The 22,747-nt window shown below is 34.4% G+C and overlaps 1 protein-coding gene across 1 annotated transcript in view; it reads right to left on the reverse strand.

Annotated features, from left to right (window-relative positions):
- Positions 1 to 6,024: 6,024 nt before the first annotated feature.
- SHOC2 (soc-2 suppressor of clear homolog (C. elegans)) overlaps positions 6,025 to 22,747 on the reverse strand; it is a 47,608-nt gene continuing 30,885 nt past the window's right edge. Inside the window, exons 3-8 of the mRNA XM_006879939.1 lie at positions 18,600 to 18,730; positions 13,573 to 13,761; positions 11,387 to 11,509; positions 9,011 to 9,148; positions 8,553 to 8,670; positions 6,025 to 6,764 (exon numbers count right to left, since the gene is read on the reverse strand). Coding sequence (XP_006880001.1) covers positions 6,556 to 6,764; positions 8,553 to 8,670; positions 9,011 to 9,148; positions 11,387 to 11,509; positions 13,573 to 13,761; positions 18,600 to 18,730 — 908 coding nt within the window. The 3' untranslated portion in view covers positions 6,025 to 6,555. The remainder of the gene's footprint in view (positions 6,765 to 8,552; positions 8,671 to 9,010; positions 9,149 to 11,386; positions 11,510 to 13,572; positions 13,762 to 18,599; positions 18,731 to 22,747) is intronic.

Raw genomic sequence — 22,747 nt, forward strand, 5'->3', positions numbered from 1 at the left:
GTTTAGAAAGTGGATGCCACTCCTGCTTCCAACTTAGCAGTTATCAAATGGGCTCTGATGCAAAGTGACTATGTGCAACAGAACAAAACTAACTAAAAGGTAAAGTAATTTTCACACAGGCAAAATAGTCACTTTTTAATTCAGGTGAAAACACCATTTTTGAAGGCTGTTTACATAGTCTTGAAAAAATAAAATTCAGAATGGCTATTTACTGTAGCACAAACCCTATTAAATCGCCAGTAGAAACCAAATCTTTGCTAGGAGAAAAATCCAAGCTTAACAGTGTTGTCAGCCATTTTTATACTATTGGATGTCTGGCAGGGAGCGCTAGTGGCTTAGTCTTAAGGAATTGTGCTGCCAACATAAAGGCATGTGGTTTGAATCCACCAGCTGTTCAGCAGAAGACAGATGGGCAGTCTCTTCCAGTGTGATTTACTGCATCTGAAAACCCACAGAAGGGTTAGCTATGTATGGGTCAGTTCTGACTCGATGGTACACAGGATGTCTTAGAAACTGTGTGTTGTGCAAATGATAGTATATCTAGTTCACAACAAGGTAGACATGCCGATTAAAACATAAATGAAGGGCATTAGGGACTACACAAAGTGCTCTGGTGCATTCTTAATTAGAACAAGACAACATATTTCTGGACTGAAAATGAGCTGTGAGGGGAGAAGGAGAAAAGAAAAACATTAAGAAAAATTATATACTTTTCTATTATAGATTAATAGTTAACAATACACTTGTTGAACAATATACTTAACATCCCCTTTTTCCTTTTTTTACTTGTGTGCCATCAAATTGGATCAGACTGGCACAGATTTTCCCTCCTTCTCCAGCGGAGCATCTGGTAGATTGACACCCCTGTTAATAGTGGTATCAGATCCTACATGCTAGGTAAATGGCAAAACTTACTGAATAGTAATGTTTTTAAAGTATGAAGAGAGAACAGTCATATGGAGACTACTCCCAACGCTGCCTGGATATTAAGAACCGTCAGACTTGTGGATTGCCAAATTATCCATAATGAACATCACCAGTACAGATAAAATATACACTGGATAACATATGCAATCTAAACAATCAGGATCACTGATAAAGCATCCATGGACACTCATTTTTCTAACACAGGTTCTTTCTAGAACTATGTATAACATATAAAATGGGTATGATGCCATTTACATATTACCTAATAGTGATAGGATATTTAGGGTGAAGTTTCAAAAATTAACATGGCAATCAAATCTTCCTCCTCGAAACTGCTAATAAATTACAGAACCCTTCTGTGAGAATGAGGAAAGAATGTGGGGAAAATGATCCTTTCTCAAGATTTATTCTCATCTGTCATAAAAGTGACATGACAGGGTGGCGTCAGAGGTGATGGAGAAGCAGAACACCAGTGCGACAAAGCTGTGGGGGGTCCTGGCCCATGGGGATGAAAAAAGCTGAGTGCTGGCCAGCAGTGTGGGTACATGTGGACATTGTGGTATAATGGATCTCTTGTTCAAAAATGGCTTTGGCCATTGCCCTTGACTTGGCCAAAGGTTTGGGCAGCAATATGCATAGAATGCGTTAGTCTATCCAGCAGGAGACTGGCTAGTTTAGCTATTCCACTAGGTTTAAATGGAGTGGGTTCAGCAGTGGAAGTTTGGAGATCTCACCACCAGAAAGCAAGCAGCAGCAGAAGGGAATAATGCAGGTGGCCCCTGAGGCCAAAGGTTCTTACGCTGCCTGACCTGGGGCTACAAGAGAGCAGAAACCTCCGCAGCAGAAAACAAGAGACCCAGCACGAGACAAGGCTGACATGAGACATCTACCCGATGGAACCAGAACTAGGCGCCTTCGCACAGGCTGGTGGGAAGATGAGGGTGGATACCTTAATTGGCAGGATGAAAAGTTTTGTTAACACTGACCTAAAGCTACAAAGCTGAAGGACCCGAGAGCACATTTCAGAACCTGTCCTGACTGAGCAGCTGCATCCTAGTGCCACTCTGGAGTTGTAACTTGTTAACTTTTTTAATAAACACCATAATGGTGGGCGAATATACAGAAAAAGACTGCACATCAGATTCTGATTTCATTTCAAGTTATTTTTCTACCACCTGCTGGAAAACTATGACACACCAATGTATGATGTGAATCAACACCTCCCCTAACGTGTAGTGTTTTCTGCACTGTGTAACCTGCAAACCTACACTTAACAGTCCTATTCCTTCAACCAAGCTGTTAGGTCTCGGCCTGAAACACCACAAACTACTATCTACCTGAAAGTCCTAATTTTAAGCTAATGTCTACATTCCATACATACATAGTTTAGAACATAAACTGTAAGTGGCATAATTAATGAGTTTAATTTTTTTAAGGTAAGGACCAACTCTGGTTTTCAAAATTCACAACTCTGTTGTTGTTAGGTGCTGTAGCATATGACTCATAGTAACTCTATGAACAACAGATCAGAACTATGTCATTCTTATCTTGTGCCACCCTTATCATCTCTGACACACTTGAAGCAGCTTACTAATACTTGACCTCATTTTCAAAATTTTAAAAAAAAAACCAACCCTCCAAACTCCACAAATGAGTCTTCAGAATTTTTATCAGGCATAGAAGGGATTCTATTCAGTAACAAAGTATGTTATCTATTTATGAAACCAAAGTCACATGCCTTGCCCGACTCCTAAAGGCTAATAAGCTAGTCAAAATAATAAAGCAAGAGAAAAGTTTTAATCATTTGGTATACTATCTTACAGGCTGGTATCAATAGAAGAAAACCATCTCATGGCATATTCATTTTAATTAAATTTTCTAAAGTTCAGAAATGTACTCCTCCTCTTATTTTGAATTGCTTTCATGTATGGACTTGTTATCAGGCAAGAGTGACCACGTATCTTAGAATGCCTCAAAGTTATGATTTATGCCCACTGGGCCATAATACAATTGATGGCACTCCCTTTCCATTTTTAAAAAAATGTCACTTTGCACACTTAATAATGACCTGTTCTTGTTGATAAACAAATTAAATGTCTGCAGGCTAAAAAAAAACAAATAACAAATTTCTGTAGGCTGAAATATGACTCAATATACAGTTAAGAAATAACTCAGATAAAATGAAAAGGTTCTAACAAAAGTTAACATAGAAAAACCAGTTAAATTGTGACGTAAAACAGTGCATTTTAGATGACTCAGGCTTGTGAATTTTATATAGCAGTGAGATAAATTAGAAATATGCAATTACATTTTTAGAGTTCATTCCAATTACAACACCCACCCTTTTAAAACAACTCTGTGTTTATAACGTGAATGTAGGAGAGAAGGTCTTTTCCAAGTGTGTTAAAATCAGAGAGGCTTTTCAGCCCTAGTCTGTCTCTGCTCCTTGATTCGTCTGATGATTCTGGACACACAATTCCAGCTTTTGACTGGGTTTGCTCAGCCTCAGGGGCTGTAGGGGTGCAAGATGAGGTAGGCCTTTCAGTCATAGCAAACACAGCAAGGCTCACTTTGGTTTGGCCTTACCTTGAGCTGCATTTAAAACTCCTGAAGATACAGTCCTCTTATTTTCAGAGTTTTTCCTTGAGATTAGTTTGGAAGCTGAAGTTCTTTTTTCCTAAACATTTAAGGTAGCCAGTGGACTGTCTGAAGAGTGTATGCGTTTTAATGCCCTGATTGCTTCACAGGTTCAGAGGGAAGCTGGACAGGAAGGGTCAACAGTGAAGGGCAGTACAGTGTGGTGACTGTTAGGTCTGTCTTAATTTTTTTTTTTACAGCAGAATGCACTGGATGGGAAGGCTCCTGCTTTTTGCTTTCTACCTTTTAATGTAAGTGCAAATAAACATTCTATGTGTATTTTCTCCTCTACTGTTTTCATGTTTCTATGAGGTCAGAAATAGTTTAGTATCTCTTCTTTTTATGTGAAATGATGTTTAGGATTAAAAAATATCAAACTCTTAAAAGAAGGACTGTCATTACTGTCACTGATATTTTATGACTACATATTATCAAAACAAGTTTAGAGCAATATTCTTTTTTAGATATTCTTAAGAGATTTATGGAGAGACTAAATATAATTTATTTAAAAGAAAGGAAAATTTTTTGATATGCCAATTAATTCTATTATAGTTTTGGGAAAAATATTAACTCATATTATCATTCAACTCTGTCCTTTATTATTTAGTAATTATGTATTAAATAGAACATATAATATTATATAAAAATGATAGTATTTAATAATTATGTATTAAATGTCTGGATATCGTAAGGATACCCTAATTAGAGTTCATTTGAGTTTCTTGGTAGAAAGTTAATTCATGATGGGAGTTGTACAGATGATGTATGCTTTATACTCTTAAAAAGATTTATAACCTCTTATCTATATACACTTCCATGCAGCATCACTTCTATGTGTAAGACTGATCATTTGGCCCTTCTATAATAAAGTAACATAAGTAGAGGATGAGAAACTAAAATGATTTAAAAGTTTTATCTATTTTAAGAAATAATAACCAATTGTTTTTTAAGAGAAACTATTAGTTTACTGATTTTAAAATCTGAATTCCATAACCATAATGTTTAGGTATACCTAGATGTGAGATTTAAAAAAAAAAAAAAAGACACATACACACAAACTCCAGATAGAGCTGTAATAAACAAATTTCTTTTATAAACAAAATTTTAACTGAAAAGCCACAGTAGATGGAAAAAAGGAAGGATATTACTTGGTAAATCCAGTGACATCTACAATAGTTTTACAGCACATTTAAGCAGTCCAGGGTTTTATATCTTCACCTGCCTTCCATTTCTATATTGATCCTTATAAAAATGCCAATTAAAAGCTAGGTTTAACCTCAAACCTAGTTACTGAATTTGTATGCCAGGAAAAACAAAACAACACTCCAAATTTATATCTTAATATTATAGTCTTAATTAAAAAGTGTTTTGTTTAAAATACAATGCCCATCTAAATGGCAAAAAAACAAACAAACAAAAAATCCAAAACAACCAACCCAAATAAAAATAAAATAAAACAAAAAACCACCAAGCAGCAATATATACTTATACTTAATAGTTATTCATTATATGGGAAGTGTTTCTTAGGATGATATCTAGAATGTACTTGCTGTGTGTGTCTCCTCAATAATTAAATTTGCTTAGACCAACACTATCAAAAGTAAGAGTACTGTGTAAGGGGCACACACTTACAATACTGCTAGCCTTAAAAGCAGTAAAGCAAAAGAAAATACATTTTAAAAAAAAGCACATGCACATCTTGCAGAACTTCCACTGAACTATCAATGGCTTCTATGCAATGTGCCTCTTTTCAGTAACTTGTATTAACAACTACTAAGAAAGAAAAAATGAGATTAAAATTAATGTACTGAACTGAATTGTTTGAAGCCAGTGCCCCGTATGTGGGGAAAAGTGCATTTAGTTCAGCAGCAATTACAGCACAGTGTGAAGATATTGTGCTTAGACGCAGATATTCCAGAAGTGAAAGATGTACAAGGCAAGTCAAGATATAAAACCATAGTACACTGTTAAATAACCTTGAAACGTACATATATTGCAGTGTTCAAAGAAAGACATTCATTTCATTGTACAAGGATAGGGAGAAATCCTTAAAAGTTACCTATTGTAGTTTATGATATAATAAATACATATCTATATAGCATTGTATATACATATATAGAATGTGTGTTTATGTGGGGGTTTTTTTTGGCCAAATAATGTTTCTGTGGATATGCAACTTCCAGGAATGAAAATTCCTTTTTACTACAAGCTACTGTTCCCCTAAAAAAAGGTATTTATCATAGAAATGGTCTTAACACCCTCCCTTACCCAAAGACTCATTTCAGATATTTGCCTAACAATTGATCAGAGAGAAGAACAATTAAGAACTTTTCAGAATTTTTTTTACTGCATCTTTTTCATTATGCCAGTTGTTTCAACAAGTACTAACTTCTGATATTTAAACAAGCCGACTCAAATTCTTTAGAAGAGGATATAAATTCTAGGTCTGATTGATTAAAACAGAGCAAATCAAAACAAACAGACAAATCAATCCAGTGATTTACTCTGACTGTAAACAATATCTAAATTTAAATTTCAAATCTCAAAATAAATTAAAGAAAAATTCTAAGTCAGGGCTTATAATATAAAGATATGTGACACTTGGTAAGGGGAAAGTGTATATGAAAAGTTGCAACAAATCTGCCCATAATTTTTTCAAGAGAAAGTATATCTAAACTATACTACCTCTGCCCCTTAAATTGAATAACTTCATAATTCGTTGGCAAACGTTTTAAGCAAACTGGCATATCAGATTACAAAACAGAAAAACATCCATCAAGTTCAGCAAAGAAAACTTATATAAGCTTCTGTACAGAATTTAAAAAAAAAAAATCTAAATGGCTATGATTCCTCTATTAGCAGAAACACATAATGCAGTCTTTAGAAATCTGCCATATATATCAATATCTACATAAATAGATACAGATAAAGATATGAAACAGAAGTGGCAGTCTACTGTTGAGCAGTGTGTGGGACCAGTGGGTTTGTATATCAGACCATGGCACGATATGGACCCTGCATCTTTAGGAACTGGATGATGAAAGACGGTCCCCCAGCAACAATCTGAGGTGGAAGGTGACTGAGTGGACAGTTCTCAATACTCATGATTGAAAGCTTGCTGCAAAGAGCCAGCTCAAACGGAAGGCTATGCAGGTTGGGGTTGTCATTCAAATACAGTTCTTCTAGGTTCTCCAGTGTACCTGTTTTCAGAAAAAAAAAAAAATCAATTATTATATTGTACAAAACAATCAAGTTATTATTTAAAAAGTTTAAAGGAATGTGATACTATCCTGGGCATCAGAGACACAAAATCTCTACAACATGGATCTCAAATTTTGCTGTAAGTACAAAACAATCTGGGGATATATTTTTAAAAACTCCAAAGTCCAGGTTATATTCCTATCAGTTAAATCACAAATATCTAGGATTACAACATAAGCATTAGTATTTTGAAAATTACCTAAAATCCAAAATCTCTGTAAATGTTCATTAAAATTAATAAAAAGAAATTTTTTTAAAAAAAAAAGTTACCTAGATTATTTACACAGCTAAGTTTGAAAATCATTTCTTAGTACTGCACTCAGTATTAGGAAGAATTCTTCCCTTACGATTGGTTTTCAAGCTTAGAGATTTTGTCAAACTACACATGTTCCAACTCCAAGATTCTTTGGGACAACTTGATATCCACGTCTTATGATGAGTTTATTATGATATTCATGTACGATGATGAGTCTAGAGATGAGTTCGTGCTTAAAGAGTTAGTTTATTTTGTGCACTATGTGACGATCTCATGTTAACTTTCTCATTTGTAAAGACTCTACCTAAAATAAGCTATCACATATTCAGTTGTATGTGAAAAATTTCATAAGCTTTTCAAAAATTTCCTTAAATGGTCTTAGGATACTTACTGTGCTTTCTAGGCAAATATCTCAAGTAATTGTTTGGGGTCAACTAAAAAGAAATATATGTCTCTAATTTTTAAATCTTAACATTTGGAATTTTGGATACAGTATGCATAACATTAATAAAAATAACAACTAGCAGGTAATGAATTTGTTCACATGTAAGATATTACTTAATTTTCAAAACAACTTTTTGAGAAGTTACCATTATCTTAATTTTACAAGTATGAAACTTGAAGCTGAGGGGACTTGGGTACTTTATCTAAATTTACAAAGCAATTAAGCTACATAATGAATTGTTTATTTTATGCCAAAATCCATTCTTGGCAGTTAATCTATAGTGTCTCTGGGGTAGCACAGGAGAGATAAGAGACCGTAACACACGGAATTAGCAATTTAAGAACTATTATTTACTTACTCAAAACTCAAACACATTGACTTTAGTAGGCAGCATCAATTAAGTCTGTCTTTATTAAAAAAGGATTAGAGTTTGCTTAAAATTCAAAGTGCTCATGTTGATTACACGAAATAATGTATAAACCCTTGGAAGACTACAGCTCCCCACCATCATGATGGCCCTCTCTCCCCACCATCATGATGGCCCTCTGCAGTTTCAGAAGCTATCCTCCTTAGTGAGAGGAGACTGCCTCACCTTTCTCCTGCCAACTTCTGGCTTGGTAGCTCACCACTGAGCCTACTATGCCCCCAGGGCTGGAAAATGATAAAATACTGGACACATAAACCCTAAAGCTCTTTAAAGAAAAAAAAATCTGTTGGCAAAAGTCACTACTAGTTCAAGCCTGTGTAAACTGAAAATGTGGAAGAAATAGAAATACAACTCTTTTAAACTGAGGTTACATATACAATCTGTAAATATTCTTACACATTATCAAATAAAATATTAACACTAAAGGCTCATGAAAAATCAACCAACAAATAAACTACATCCAAGTTTAAAAAAAAAAAAATCTCGAGCCTGATCTAACTTGAATTTACAAAACAAATTTATTTTATTTATCAGAAATACTGCTTGAACACACAAGAAATAATAACTAGCACAAAGTCAAGTACCCAATGGGTTCATACCAATTTCCTCAGGAAGATGAGTAAGCAAGTTCTCTCCAAGGCCGAGATGTGTGAGGTTGGTAAGGTGACCTATTCCTCTAGGAAGAGTGGTCAGCTGGTTGTTTGTCAAAACTAATTTCTAAAAGAATAATAAAAGACATTACATATATATTTCCTAAAACTGAAGTGAACTTAAAATAGTATAACTAGAAGACCAATCAAATAAATTTATCAAGAATTTAAATGGGATAGGAATCACTTAATAAGTTACAGCTTTTTCTTCTACCAATGTCTTTTATCAAGAAAACCAAATCAGATGGGTTATATAACATAAAACTCAGTCCTGATTATCAATTACTTATTAGGAGAATCTGTCTGATCTATGAATCAGGCTAGATTCTTTAGAAAAATAGACAACTTGGAATGTATTCTAAAACATTTCATTATATAAGTATAAAATGATCATGACAATGATTTACCTGCAAATCCTTCAGATAAGCAATTTCATTTGGCAAAGATTCTAATTTGTTTTCCTCCAGATCCAACTCTCTTAGCTTCCTAAGATTTCCAAGACCATGAGGAAGTTTCTTTAGAAGATTGTTTGATAATATAAGAACCTAAAGAGAAAATCCGTTTTGTCAGTTCAGGAAGTAAGATTATATATGAACATTTCTGTGTGGTTTAAAGTATAGAAATGAGACATTTAGAAATTAGATGTAGTGTGACTGCTGCTGTCAGGTGCCATCATGCCAACAATGATGTGTAGCAACCCTATGAACAACAGATCAAAATCCTGCCCGGTCCTGTGCCATCTTCACAACCAACACCATGTACAAAAGCCCATACTCAAGCTTATTAAAATGTCATTTGCTCACTGCCACCAGGTCAAGATCAACTCATAGCTGACTCTCCAAAGGGTTTTCCAAGGCTGTAAACGGCACAGGAGGAGAATATGCATCTTTGTCTTGAGGAGCCACCAGTGGATTCGAACTGCTAGAGAGGTGTCACTTTTGTCTTAGCCAAGCAACTCCATTATCGCCTATGCCACCAGAGCTCCCTAAGTACCTAACAAGTTGACTCCACAACATTTATTAGACCATTGAGTTTATTCTTTGTATGGTACTGAACTAAAGGCTTCATTTGTCTTCTGTCACTTTAAGCAAAACCCTACGGAATAAACACCATTATCTCAACTCACAGATAAGGAAATTAAAGCTCAGGTCAGTGAAACCTAACTAGATCTAAGGTCTAGTGTGTACACTGTTGAACTGCTAACCCAAAGGCCAAGCCTCTTTGGCAGTTTAAATCCTTCAGTAGCTCCAAGGGAGAAAGATGCGTAATCTTTTCTGGTGTGATTTAGAGCTTTGGAAATCTGTTGCAGGGACAGCCGAGTCAGTTCTGACAATGACTTGGAATAAAGAGATAAAACTAGGTGTGTACCCAGATGTAACTAACTTCAAAGCCCATGCCTTTTAACTACTGCACCATATGATTACTTTATTAAATGAAAGAACAAAGATTTTAGATTTTTAAAACTATATAGATAAGAGGAAATTAAAAAAGGATACGTCATGTATTTACTATTAGCACCTGATCACAGCCATAATCTTCGCAATTACTTGCTATGCATGAGAAAGTTGGACAATGACTATGGATGATAGCCCCACCCACCAAATTGTGCAACCCTGTGATTCCATCCCTGCCCATTCTCACTCTTCTGCTCCCAACACTCACCCTCTTGTATTCTCATACATGTTTTTCACAATTAAAAAAAAAAGAGAGAGAGAGAAGAGATGCCTTTGAGCTATGGTGTTGCAGAAGAGTACTGAATATTCCATGGACTGCCAGGAGAACAAACAAGTTCATCCTAGAGAGGGTGAAACCAGGCTGCTCTTTGGAGGCAAGGATTCTGAGGCTTCGTCTGACATATTTTGGACATGTTGCAAGAAGGGACCAGTCCTTGGAGAGGGATGTCATCCTTGGAAGGGTGGAGGGACAGTACAAGAGAGGAAGACCATCGATGAGATGGATTGATTCAGTGACTGGGGTAACGAGGGTAGGTGTGTCAAGAGACAATAAGGTTGGCACAGAATAGGGCAAGTTTCAGGGCTGTTGTACATAGAGTGATTATGAGTTTTAGGTGACTCGATAGCATATAACAACAATAAGCTTATTCATCAAAAAAAGAAGTACAGACATATTTTAAAGAAAAAATTAAGGAAACGAGAAGAGAGAATTCTAGGGAATCAGACAAAGCTAGAAATGTGTGTACAACACTTGCAATATAGTAAATAAAATGGCCCATCCACACTGACTCTCAGTCCTCCTTGGGGGTTTCTGAGGCTGTAAAATGGAACTAGAACAGAGGCCTTCTCTATGGCCCACAGAGCAGTTAGCAGATCGAAACTATCCCAACAGTAAACAGTCCAGCACCTAACCCACTACATCACCAGGGCTCCTTAAATAAAGTAGTAGTGGATCGGTAGGTAGGATAGAAAAAAAAATCAAAGTCTTATGATGAAGGGCTCTGAATGTCAAAGGAATCCATAGTTATTTGGCTATGTAATGGTACAGTAAACTGTTAATAAAATAACATGTACTAGAAGATGCTAAGTTATTTAGGGATCTTTCAAAGATCCCTACGTAAAGTAGCACTGCATGCAAACATTAACTGTTTAGTGGGTAAAGAAATTGAGAAACATCAAGCTAATATTAATTAAGCCATCATCTCATCGTTTTAACAAGGTTTTGTTTTATAGAGTTCTATAATTTCTAATTAAGCGCTTTATGAAAGTTTATAAGTAAGATTATTGTGAAAGGGGTAAGAGTAATTCTAAATGCTCTGTCATATTTACCTCAAGAGAAACGAGGCCAGACACATCCTCAGGAATCTTTGTCAGCTGATTAGTGGCTAAATTCAATTCTACCATACTGGTCCAAGTTCCGAAATCCAAGGGAAGTGATGTTAACTGATTGTCCTGGAAATACAAAATGCAGCAGACTAGGCAGAGGCTCACAAAAACAAAGACCCACATATACTTTCTGCAGGAAGAGACTTCTTAAACAGAGAACACAAAAAAAAACCACAACAAAAATTCTATGCCTATAAATTGTTCATATGGTTAACAGATTTTCATTCTGAGGGTAGACTTGAAGCTTGTTGCCTATGTGATCATCTATAATAAAAGTGGAAAAATACATTGTACAAAATAGTATTTGAAATATCCAAAGTCCTAATTGTAAACACCATGTTTTCTCTATTTCACAGAAGCCAATTAATAAAAGTGAATGCTCAAAAAAGATATGAGCAAGATGGGGGAAGAAACACCTGATCTTAGCTCCTAAGAAGTCTATGACTTCAGTGATTCTGGAGATGCTAGACAGTAAGGGGGGGAGATGGTTAGCAAACTAACAAATCAACATTATAGCTAAATCATCAACAATATTTCGCATTTCCCTTAAAAATTAATGAGAAATGGTCAAAACATATCACTGAATATAATCATTGTCAAAAAAGGTAAGTGAAACATAATCCTAAATTTGTTTAAAAAACATAGATATGTACAGAAGGGGAAAGTATATTACACTTACTCCTCAATCACTCATCAACAAACTAAAAAATTGCAGTAACATAAGTCTATAAAAATGTAAAATTAAATTAAAAAACTAGTGCACACCTGGACCACTCTGTTTGATGCTTCTCATGGATTCTATCCAGAACTAATGCTATTACTCCTACTAAATCTCATACAATCAGACTGATTTCAACACATTTTTACATTTTTAGATTATCTTGAATTTGTAATAGCTCACTTACACACTTTCAAAGAGTATCCAAAAAATATGCAATGCTACATTTATGAAAAGGTGTAGACAGAATCAAGAAACTGCAAATCTAGATTATAAAGACTCAAAATTATGGTGACTTAATCCAGAAATTATGAGAGATTAAAAGATGTAGTGTGACATGATAGAAATAACACTACACCTAGGTTCTGTGTTTCCTGAAGCCCTTCAGCAATCATGAATTAGCTATAGCTAATGCAGTCAGAGTAGTTATCTCTTCTGGTCCTAAAGTTTATTCACTATAAATACATACACTGGACTTGGTAATTTTCCATATTTCCTTCTTTTACTATAAAATTAGTTCTCCCTTGTTACATATGGGAAACTCATTCATTGTGGCATACATAGAGAAGCAATAACTAACAATAACCCATAAATAATTCTGATATCCAAAACTAAATATATTTTTTTAAAAAGAAAGGGAAAAAAATCTAGTTTGTATACATCCATTCCTCACATTGACATGACTGCTGGGTTCCAAAGACTAGACTATTGTATGCAAACTAAAGTTGCATTAAAAGGAGCAGCACATCAAATTACATCATGACATCACTGTCAAATCACCCAGAATCATATGCAGTAATTCACAGCATCACTAGCAACCTGGCATGCATTACTGCTAGATATACATTTTTAACACAGAATCTACAAAATAGCATATTTTATTACTATTATCATAAGTGCAATGTCAGATGATATGATAAATAAGGAGAGTAGGTATATTTAGGACATAATTAAGCATATTAAAAAGAGCTTTTTAAAACATGTGGGAAGAGATTCTTACATGTCTTAACTTTTTTATACTTAATAAATTGTGACTATGTCAGCTGATAATTAATCTTCTAGATTATAATTTCTAATGGCTCCACAGTATTCCACAGAAGATACATTACTAATAAAAGATGAAATTTTTATTAATAGTCATATCAGCTGATACTAGTGTAAGCATCTTTAACAAATATCCCTAAAACTGTATTTCAATGGGCTTCATGACTATTTCTTTAGGATAATTTCCTAAGGGAAATGAATTCTAGGATATTCAATATGTGATACAAATCACCCTAGAATTCTCTTATTAAGACTTTATCAGCAAAGAGTACCTTTCCTCACTCCAATTAATAAACATATTCGCAGAAGCACTAACAATAACAAATTCTGTGTCCTTGTGCTACACCCAATAAAAATACAAGCTTACCTTCATATTCAGTTTACTTAATACTTTCGCTCTTGAAAAAATTCCAAACGGGATTTTATTGATTCGATTGTGTTCCATGTTGAGAGAATAGATGGTGGAAAACTGAGACGGCCCACCCATTGGATATAACTGAAAGCAATTTCTAGCTAGGGTCAAACTATTCAGTTTCACAAGACTTGATAAAAGTGTCTGTCAAAAAATGAGATGGGGGGAAAGGCACAGCATTAGAACAGTAATACTTCTTTAATCTGTATAGAGAAGCATTCCAAACACAAATATCTCAAAAGTAATAAATGACTGAGACAAGTCGAGCAAGTTCTGTTAACCTCACAGTCACTCTGCTAACTGCTCTTATGCAGGAATATTTTGAAGAAAACTGGAAATTGATTTACTTAAATTAAATGTCCTTTTTATTGTTTATTTTTACTTAAAATATGCTACAAAGTCAAGAAATCATATCTATGGGTGACAAGTGTTTCATGAGACCTGTGTAGAGCAAAAACTCACCATGTGGTATATGATCAACCAACCAGGTCTTCATCAAGTAGCTACCATCTTTACTAACACTACGATAATACCTGGCATAGAGTAAATGATTAGGTGTTACTCTTTTTAAGATTAAATTCAAAAGGTGATTCTGCTTTCTGATATTTTATTATTAGTATTCTTGTTGTTATGTACTGTTGAGTTAGAATCAACTCAAAGCTGATCCCCTCTCACCCTCCAGCCCAGTGGGTCTTCAGAGGTAGCAATCACAAGAAAGGAAACTACCCATCTTTCTCCCATGGAGCAAAGATGAATTTGAACTGCACGCTGTTGGATTGGCAATACAATTTCTTACTACTAAAGCTCCCTAATACTATAAAGTATATTGTTTTTCTGTGCTGTAAAATACCTGAGCAAACCTATGTATCAATTAAATGTGTATTTACTCAGCACATACCCTCACCGTCCTTACTTCAGCCTCCTTCATATGCAACCCCAGTGCTAGATGTTTAGGTATTATGAAAGAACGGCTGCCATTAAGTTTAAACCTTATTTACAGAAATCAAGCACACAGAAGAAAACAATTAGCAAATATACATAATTGCATGTAATCAATAATAAATCATTTAATGGGCTCTTGCTATTAAAAGTGTAGTACAAAGAGCAACATCAGCTTCCCCTGAGAGCTGCACAGACATGTAGACTCTTGACACTCACACCAACAATCAAAATTTGCATTTTATCAATATTCCCTGGTGATTTGCATGCACATTACATTTTGAGAAGTGCTGGCATAAGTTTTAAAGTAATGTTGAATCTTGGCTCTATATAATTCACTTATGCTGTATTTTATAGCCTAAAGAAAGGAGTCATGTTGATGTACTGGTTAAAAGCATGGTTACTAAGTAAAATATCCATGCATGTTGGGACACAACAGCCACTCTGTAAGAGAAATGACCTGGCAATCTGCTCCTATTAAGAATATAGTCTAGAAAATTCTATGAGGAAGTTCAATTCTTATTATACAGTGTCTCTGTTTGTTGGAAGTGATTCACAGGCACATAACAGATGGCTAAAAATTAAACTATATAAATGGCTTTACAGTATCTGGTATATAATAGGTAGTTTAAACTTTAAATCCGTTCTCTATTTAAGTGAAAAGATAAAATACTAGAATCATTAGGAAAACAGGAAGGTAGTGGAATAAGCTAGATCCTGAGGGATGTAAGCATGTACAGCAGTAGAAGAAAACATCCTCATGGAAACTAAAAGCACAAGCAAGGAGAACCTTCTGTGTGTGTGCCCCTTATGGCCATCTACTAAGTGAGAAATCAAGACACAGTACCTGAGGTGTTAGTATGATTTGCAAGGCCAATTAAAAGGAGAAATTACTATTGAGTAGAAGGTGTATGGTGAACTAGGAATTTATACTAAACATTAAGATGCTTTTAATATTTGTCTGTTGTAAAAGACAAAATGATGAACACAAGTGTGAGTGGTAGTAACAGCAGTAAGCTCAAGATAAAGTGTCTACAGCCTACTTTCTTGAAAATAAAGGAGACTACTGCCTCCAGAAACTATAAACTTTGATAAATGTTGACAGTTGTAGAGGGGCTTCAGGCCTTTTGTTCATGGGGTCGCTATGAGTCATGCTCGGCTTGAAGGCAATCAACAACAACACCATTGCCATCTTTTTGTTGTTTTTTTTTAATTGCAGGGTGCTCTGGTGGCTTAGTGGTAAGACACTATGTTGTTAATCCAAAGGTACGCTGCTCGAATACACTAGCTGCTTCACAGAAGGAAGGGCAGTCTCCTCCTATGTGATTTACTACCTCTGAAAACCCACTGGAGGATTAGCTATGAGTTGGTTCTGATTCAATGGCACCTAACAACAAACTGCACCTTTAAAAAAATGCTATTATTATTACTTCTGACTTTATTGAATTGGCATTCTTCTATGAGAAAATGTTAATGTCTGAGAAGGGGCAACAAGCAATGTTCCAATGTTTCATGCTCAGGTCTATTTTATGAAACATAGGGGGTGCTTATCATTGTTTATTCTGGCTTGTGTGGGTTCCTATCACAGTTCTTCCACTTATCAGTTTTATGATCTTTGATAAATTAATTTGGTAACTAATAGGCTCTCACTGTACTCCCAGAAAAATCTTTAAGGTAGCAAATTTTTCCAAAATATAACTTCCCTTAAGTCTACTCCCTGATGTATTAGATGAAATCTAACTAGTAAATAGTGAGATTATTGTGAAGATTAAATGACATATAACACATGTGGAGCTCTCTCTCAGCTATATGCTTCGAGCAGTGTGTGCCTAAATTTATTATGTTCCTTATATTTGTATATCTATGCCTACATTAAAATCAGTCCGTTTTCAGAAAGTCTGTAAATGAAAATATAGTCATTTGGCACCTCTGTTTCAGCAATGACTCCCAGTTCAATTGAAAACCACTTCCCTGATTTTTTTTTGGTCTAACCCAGCTTGAATATGTCATAAGTGCTGTCTAATGGACCTTGTTTTCTAATGTGCTCATTATAAATGCAGATAATTACACTGTACTAAGAATATGCAGCTTCCAAAGCACACAGACCACTCTGAAAGAATGCTTTCTCAGATTTCAAAAAGTCAATCAAGGATTTCCCTCATATGTTCTCTTCGAAAACGGGCCAGTTTATATACCCACACACCTTCCTCAACATTCAAAGAAAAAAGAGCTCTCCCCTTTATAAATCTTTGTAAAAAAGAAATCTTAACTTATGTCAGTTACAAAATATTATACATAAAAGTATTTAGCACAGTGCCTGCATTCTAACAAGTACCCCAGAAAATGTTTCCTTTTACTGACAATAAAATTGAATATATGTAATTTTTCAACGTTTTGAACTTACTGACTGTAATCTTTGCATATGTAAATTGTAAAAGCTGTCAACCTTACCTAAGCTGACATATTACAATTAACAAGAATACAAGCAAGTCCTACTTAATATGCTAATTATTTGAGATGAGTCAATGCTAGAGAAAAGGGATGTCATTAATCAGAGCCCCACCCACTGTGATCATTCTCAATTATCAGTATCACAAAAGAGGGTCCCATTATTGTAAGCACTAACACTGGCACTCTTTCCTACCATCAAAAGTGGTCTTTGAACTGGTTTAGAAATGACAATTCCAGAAACTCATCTTTGCTCTGTGACCAAGATTATTTCTGAAACCTCAAATTAATATGTGCTGTTATTTCTACAAATTTAAGAAATAAATGAATAGATTTACTTTATAAACTGCGAAAAACCTATAGCTTCAACTGTCTAAGTGGTTCTTCATAAGCAAGGTTTAAATCTGAAAAGCATTTATCCCAAGCACCTTTAGTATCACTCATATATACAATGAACATAAATGAAGTTTTAATTTGCTTGCTCAGAAAACCAGCACCAGTAAAAATACAACAGGTTCAATAACAAAATATTTATTTATATGTACGTTAAGTAGATTACTTACGCAAAACATTTTTAATAACATTTTGCAAAGCTTAATCAATAGATATGTCCACAATCCCCCTTTTTTGTTAGAATACAATGAAATACACCTTAATAACTATAACATACAACAAATTGTTTGCTAAGTTAAAATGGCAAGAAGTTAAAGAATGTAAAAGAATAAACAATTTGAGAAAACTTAAATTAAAAAAAAAGTACTGTATTTTACCTAATTAATCTCTAACAAAATAAGAAAGTCTTTTTATAGTAAACAAAACCCAAATTTGAAAAGCATTAACAGATTTGGTGATTGGTGTATACTAAGTTGCCTTTAATATTACTGCATGTTTGTTGTTACTGCGACCATCAAGTGGGAACTGACCCACAGGTGACCCTCCAGTGGGTTTTCATAGAAGTAAATTGCACAGAAGAAGACAGTTCACTCCTCTCTCGTGAAGCAGCCGGTGGATTTGAATCGTGTAATAATTGGGTCATATGAGAGTTACAGTTAATACTGATTTTTATAAAAAAATAGTATGTTCTAAGTTTTTTCCTTCACATTTATTATCTTGCAAAATTGACTTTTTACAATTGAACTGTAATGGGCAGTTTACAGGTTTAATACCAACCATACAACTTTTCTTTAACAAATTTTGTTGTGAGTTCCTCAAATGACATGAAAAAGAGGTCCATGGTACATGTTTGCAAAGTGCAATGGTTAAAGTGCTACCTGCTCAGTGAAAAGTCAGAGATTCAAGTTCACTTAGTGGCACCTCTGAGGAAATCAGTCACTGTTGCCAAGAGCTAGGGTCAGCTTCAGGGCAAGTTGTACAGTGATTTTATTCTCATTTTAAAAAAAAGTGAAGAAAAGAAAAAGATAGGACTGCTGATATTTTCCCTTTGAAATTTTTATCTTATGTGTGACTACTTATCCACACCATGCTTATTATTTAGGTAATCCCAAGCAACAAACTATTTACCCAGTTGCAAATAGTAGCTTTGCCTTCATTATTTGCTGTCTTGTTTTTAGAGCTCTTCCTAACCCAGTTCTTACCTCTGGTAAAGTAGAAATATTATTGTTTTCTAAATTTAATTCTTCAAGTGCACTACATTTTGCCAGTGATCTGGGTATTGCTGACAATCTGTTATATCTCAAACCAAGACGACTTAAACTGGACAGGTTTCCTGTGGACACAAAAAAGGGAATTTAATTTTGTTTAAAAGATAATGAAATGTCTTTGTCACAGTTATCAATGAAAGACTTATGTATTACTTTAAAATTGTACTTTAGCAAAAGCCATAGCTTCTAGTACCAAGAAATCATATCTTGTACTCTAGCAAATCCATGTAAAGCAATCATGAAATACAGCTATCATTCAATATTAAAATGAATTATTAGAAACAATTGGCATACTTTACTTTTAGATAAAACCTAATTACATAATTATATATTTTTTAAAACTGTATTATCCTTTGTATCTATGCTCAACTTAGAACAAATGGCTATGCACAAAAATGTACATGTAAACTGAGGGGAGAAATCTCCAAATTTCTAAAATTGTGCCTTTTAAATGTAAAATGTTAAATTATATGTAATATCAAAAAGGTTTAATTTCTTAGTTTAAGATTAGACATTTACAATTTCTCTTTAAAAGAGGCCTGAAGAGCAAATAAAAATGAAAAAATTACAAACAAAATTGTAAGCAATAATCTCTTACTACTTAATCATAAACAGTGTGAGCACAAATTAGCTAAATCTACATAAATTAAAAAGCAGAGCAAAAAAAGGACTTTTTCTATTTTTTGGTTTTATTTAGGTTTTATTGGCTAGCCTATATTTAAGCAAGTTACAAGGTTGAATTATGATGAATCCTTTATTTGCTATCATTAAAGGTTCACATCAGACTTTCCAAATAACATTTGTTCTACAAGTAAATTTGTTTTTTTGCCAAAAACAGTAATGAGAGTTTACATCAATGTACTTCTTTATCATAGCTAATTAATTTTCTCACTTCAAACTTCAAGGTTTTTATGATTTCTTTGGATGGGACAAATGAAAGTGTTAAATATTATGTCTACTCCTGAGATAATTTCCAATGTTAGTAATTAAAAGATGCTATGTCACACTTAACTCTGTTAAGAGGCAACTCTCTGACATACATCCATTTTCTGCTTTTGCTTTAAATATTTTTCAAAAACTGTTGCATGGGCAATATTCTATCTTAGATGCAATATTACTACAAGAATTAGCTTACAACACTGGTAAAATATGACACACTGGGATGGCTTTCATATATTTGCACAGTTATCACTCAGCAGTCTTTTTCCGTCTTGCTAGAAAAAAAAATTTGCAATAGAAGTTATTAAGAAATTACTAACTGGATATAATTTTTATCCTTCACACTTCTGAGACAGGAACTAGAGTAACTAACTTTTTAAAAAAACTCACCAAACTCTGGCTCTCTATAGGTTAAAAGTTTGGCTAGTTATAACACAGGAGAATTTAGCAATCATTTAACCTCCATCTAGAACTACTGCAGAGGTACCCTATGCTCATTTCTACAATTCCTGTCCAGTTTCTGAGGCTTTAAATAAATCACAACAGGAGGAGACTGCCCACCTGTCTTCTGAAAAGTTGCCAGTAAGTTGAAATCTCAGGAGACACAAAGTCTTTGTGTCAGCAGCACAGAACATTATGAACGAGGCCACCAGAGCTGTCTCTAGCCAGCACTCTTGGAATATGTGTAAATATGGGAGGGATGTGAACAGCAGAGGATTGGGTGACATTCCAAAATTCCATAAAATATACAAATTAGTAATAGGGATATGAGTAACAAAGAATATTGCTCTCAGTGCACTATGATATTATATGTGAGGCAAGTATCCATACAAAAATGGGGCAGAAAATTATAACCTGTTTAAATTTTAGTCATATTTATAGTGCTAAAACAGTGTAGATAATCTGAATGTTCAACAGTAGAATAATTATCAACAGATCATTTAAAGTAGAGACATGTATCAGAGTATAACAGAAAAGTGAAAGGGTTGTACATTACTGAGAAACGGGACTATATGAAGAAGGTGGCGGCATCAAAATCAGAAGACTCATCAATGACCTGCATTATACAGAGGACACACAACCTTGCTTGCAGAAAGTGAGCAGGACTTGAAATACTTGCTTCACATCAAGAAAACAAAAATTCTCACCACCAGGCCAATTAGGCAATATTATGACAGAGAAGAGACAGAAATAGTCAATGATTTAATCTTGTTTGGATCCATAATCAACACACTTGATACCAGCACTGAGAAAATAAAAATACGTATTGCACTGAGAAAGTTGGCTGTCAGGGCATCTCCACAAGGTAAAGCAAAGACGTCAGTTTGAAGACTAGGTAGCCTGACTCAAGTCATGGGTTTTTCAATTACTTGCTATGTAGCTAAAAGTTGGACAATGACTAAAGATGACAGAAGAATTGATGTCTTGGAGTAGTGGTGTTAGACAAAAGTGTTGAATAACTGATGGACTACCAAAAAAATAAGTATATCTTGGGAAAGGTGCAGACAGGCTGCTTCCTGACGGCAAGAATAGTGAATCTCATCTCTTATACTGTGGGCATGCTGTTAGGTAGGGCTAGTCCTTGGTTGAAGACAACATGCTTGGGAAGGTGAGGGGGCCAGCGAAGGAGGAGAAGATTCTCAATGAGATAGGCTGACATAGTAACAGTGGGCTTGAGTATGTCAGAGACAGTGAGGATGGCACAGGACAGGGCAGGGTTTCAGAGCCATTGTTCACAGAACACTATGAGTCATAACTGGCTCAATGGCACCTAACAACAACAACATATGACTACAGGCAAGTTTCTCATCCTCTCTGAATCTGGTCCTTCATCTATAAAGTGGAGATAATAATGTAAACAGAGCTGCTATAATGTGTAAGATATGACAGTGACTGGTAGAATATGAAATAATTTTTATTCTACAGTGTTTCTTCATTCTGCAATATTCTGCACTTATCAAAATTATGTTATAAAAACTAGGATGCTAAAAATTTTATATTATGGTTGAAAAGAAGGGATGGGAGGGAAGCAGGAGGCAGCAAAGAATTGCAGATAGATGAACTAGATGAAAGGGAAGACCACAGTGAGATTGCAATAGGACATCATAAATAATGATATTGTACAGTGGTAATTATTGTTATAAAATGAAACATGATCATTTCATGAAAAGCAATAAAAGAAAAAATGAAAAAGCCTTAGAATGTGCAGTTAAGAAAACATGCACTTTTATTAAGATCTCAATAATATAAAAATCATGCACATGGAAAAATAATGGAAATAAAACATCAAATCTACCAATGACTTACTTCTGCATAGTAGAATTAAGGGAGATTATTTTTTTCCAGCTGAAATTGTACCTAATTTTTTTCTAAATTTCAATAATTAACTGTTTTTGTCAAAGAAAAGAACTATCCTTATAAAGTCATTTTAATGAAACAATAGAAACACTATGATATCTTTCTAACATCCTGTATTTTGTTACAAACACGTAATAGAGAAACAGTTTATACTAATGTGACCAGTTTGCATTTTATGGCTATTCATCTTTTTAACAGAATTTTGATTACATACAACTCAATGACACATAACAACAACAACAACAACAACAACAACATTTGTATCAAGTAGGAAATGTTTTGCAATTCAGATTTAAAATCTGTAAATAATCCTTGAAAATTCAGAAACAGGTTTTTTTTTCCTTTTTAAATCTTTTACTATGTCATTTAGTGTAGTCAAAAGGCAGCATTTACAAGCTAAACCTCAATGAAAATAGGCAAACTAAAAATCTTGTTTCACACTGAGATCATTCTTGGGATTAGTCTAATAATATTTTGGTTGAAATATCTAAAAATGGTGTCTGCTTTGTAAATTTTTGTTGACAGCAAAATTTCCCTCTGTAAATGAATTCTACACAATAGTCTAATTTGCAGACCCTTGGTTTGAAGCAGTTTGGATCTGGAAGGTAAGTCTTTTTTTTTTTTTTTATTAATAGTCAGTTGTGGGCTGGTGGTGGGTTCTTTTTATTTAATTAACAGTTATGTTTCAACTTGGGTTTTATAGTAATGTGACTAGTTTGGATCATATACATATACATCTTTTTTTAATGTTTTTTTATTTATTTTTTTTTAAATTTAGGTTGTTT

This window comes from Elephantulus edwardii, unplaced genomic scaffold, assembly GCF_000299155.1.
Source record: "Elephantulus edwardii isolate Elephantulus edwardi_28Jun2011 unplaced genomic scaffold, EleEdw1.0 scaffold00006, whole genome shotgun sequence".
NCBI lineage: Eukaryota > Metazoa > Chordata > Mammalia > Macroscelidea > Macroscelididae > Elephantulus > Elephantulus edwardii.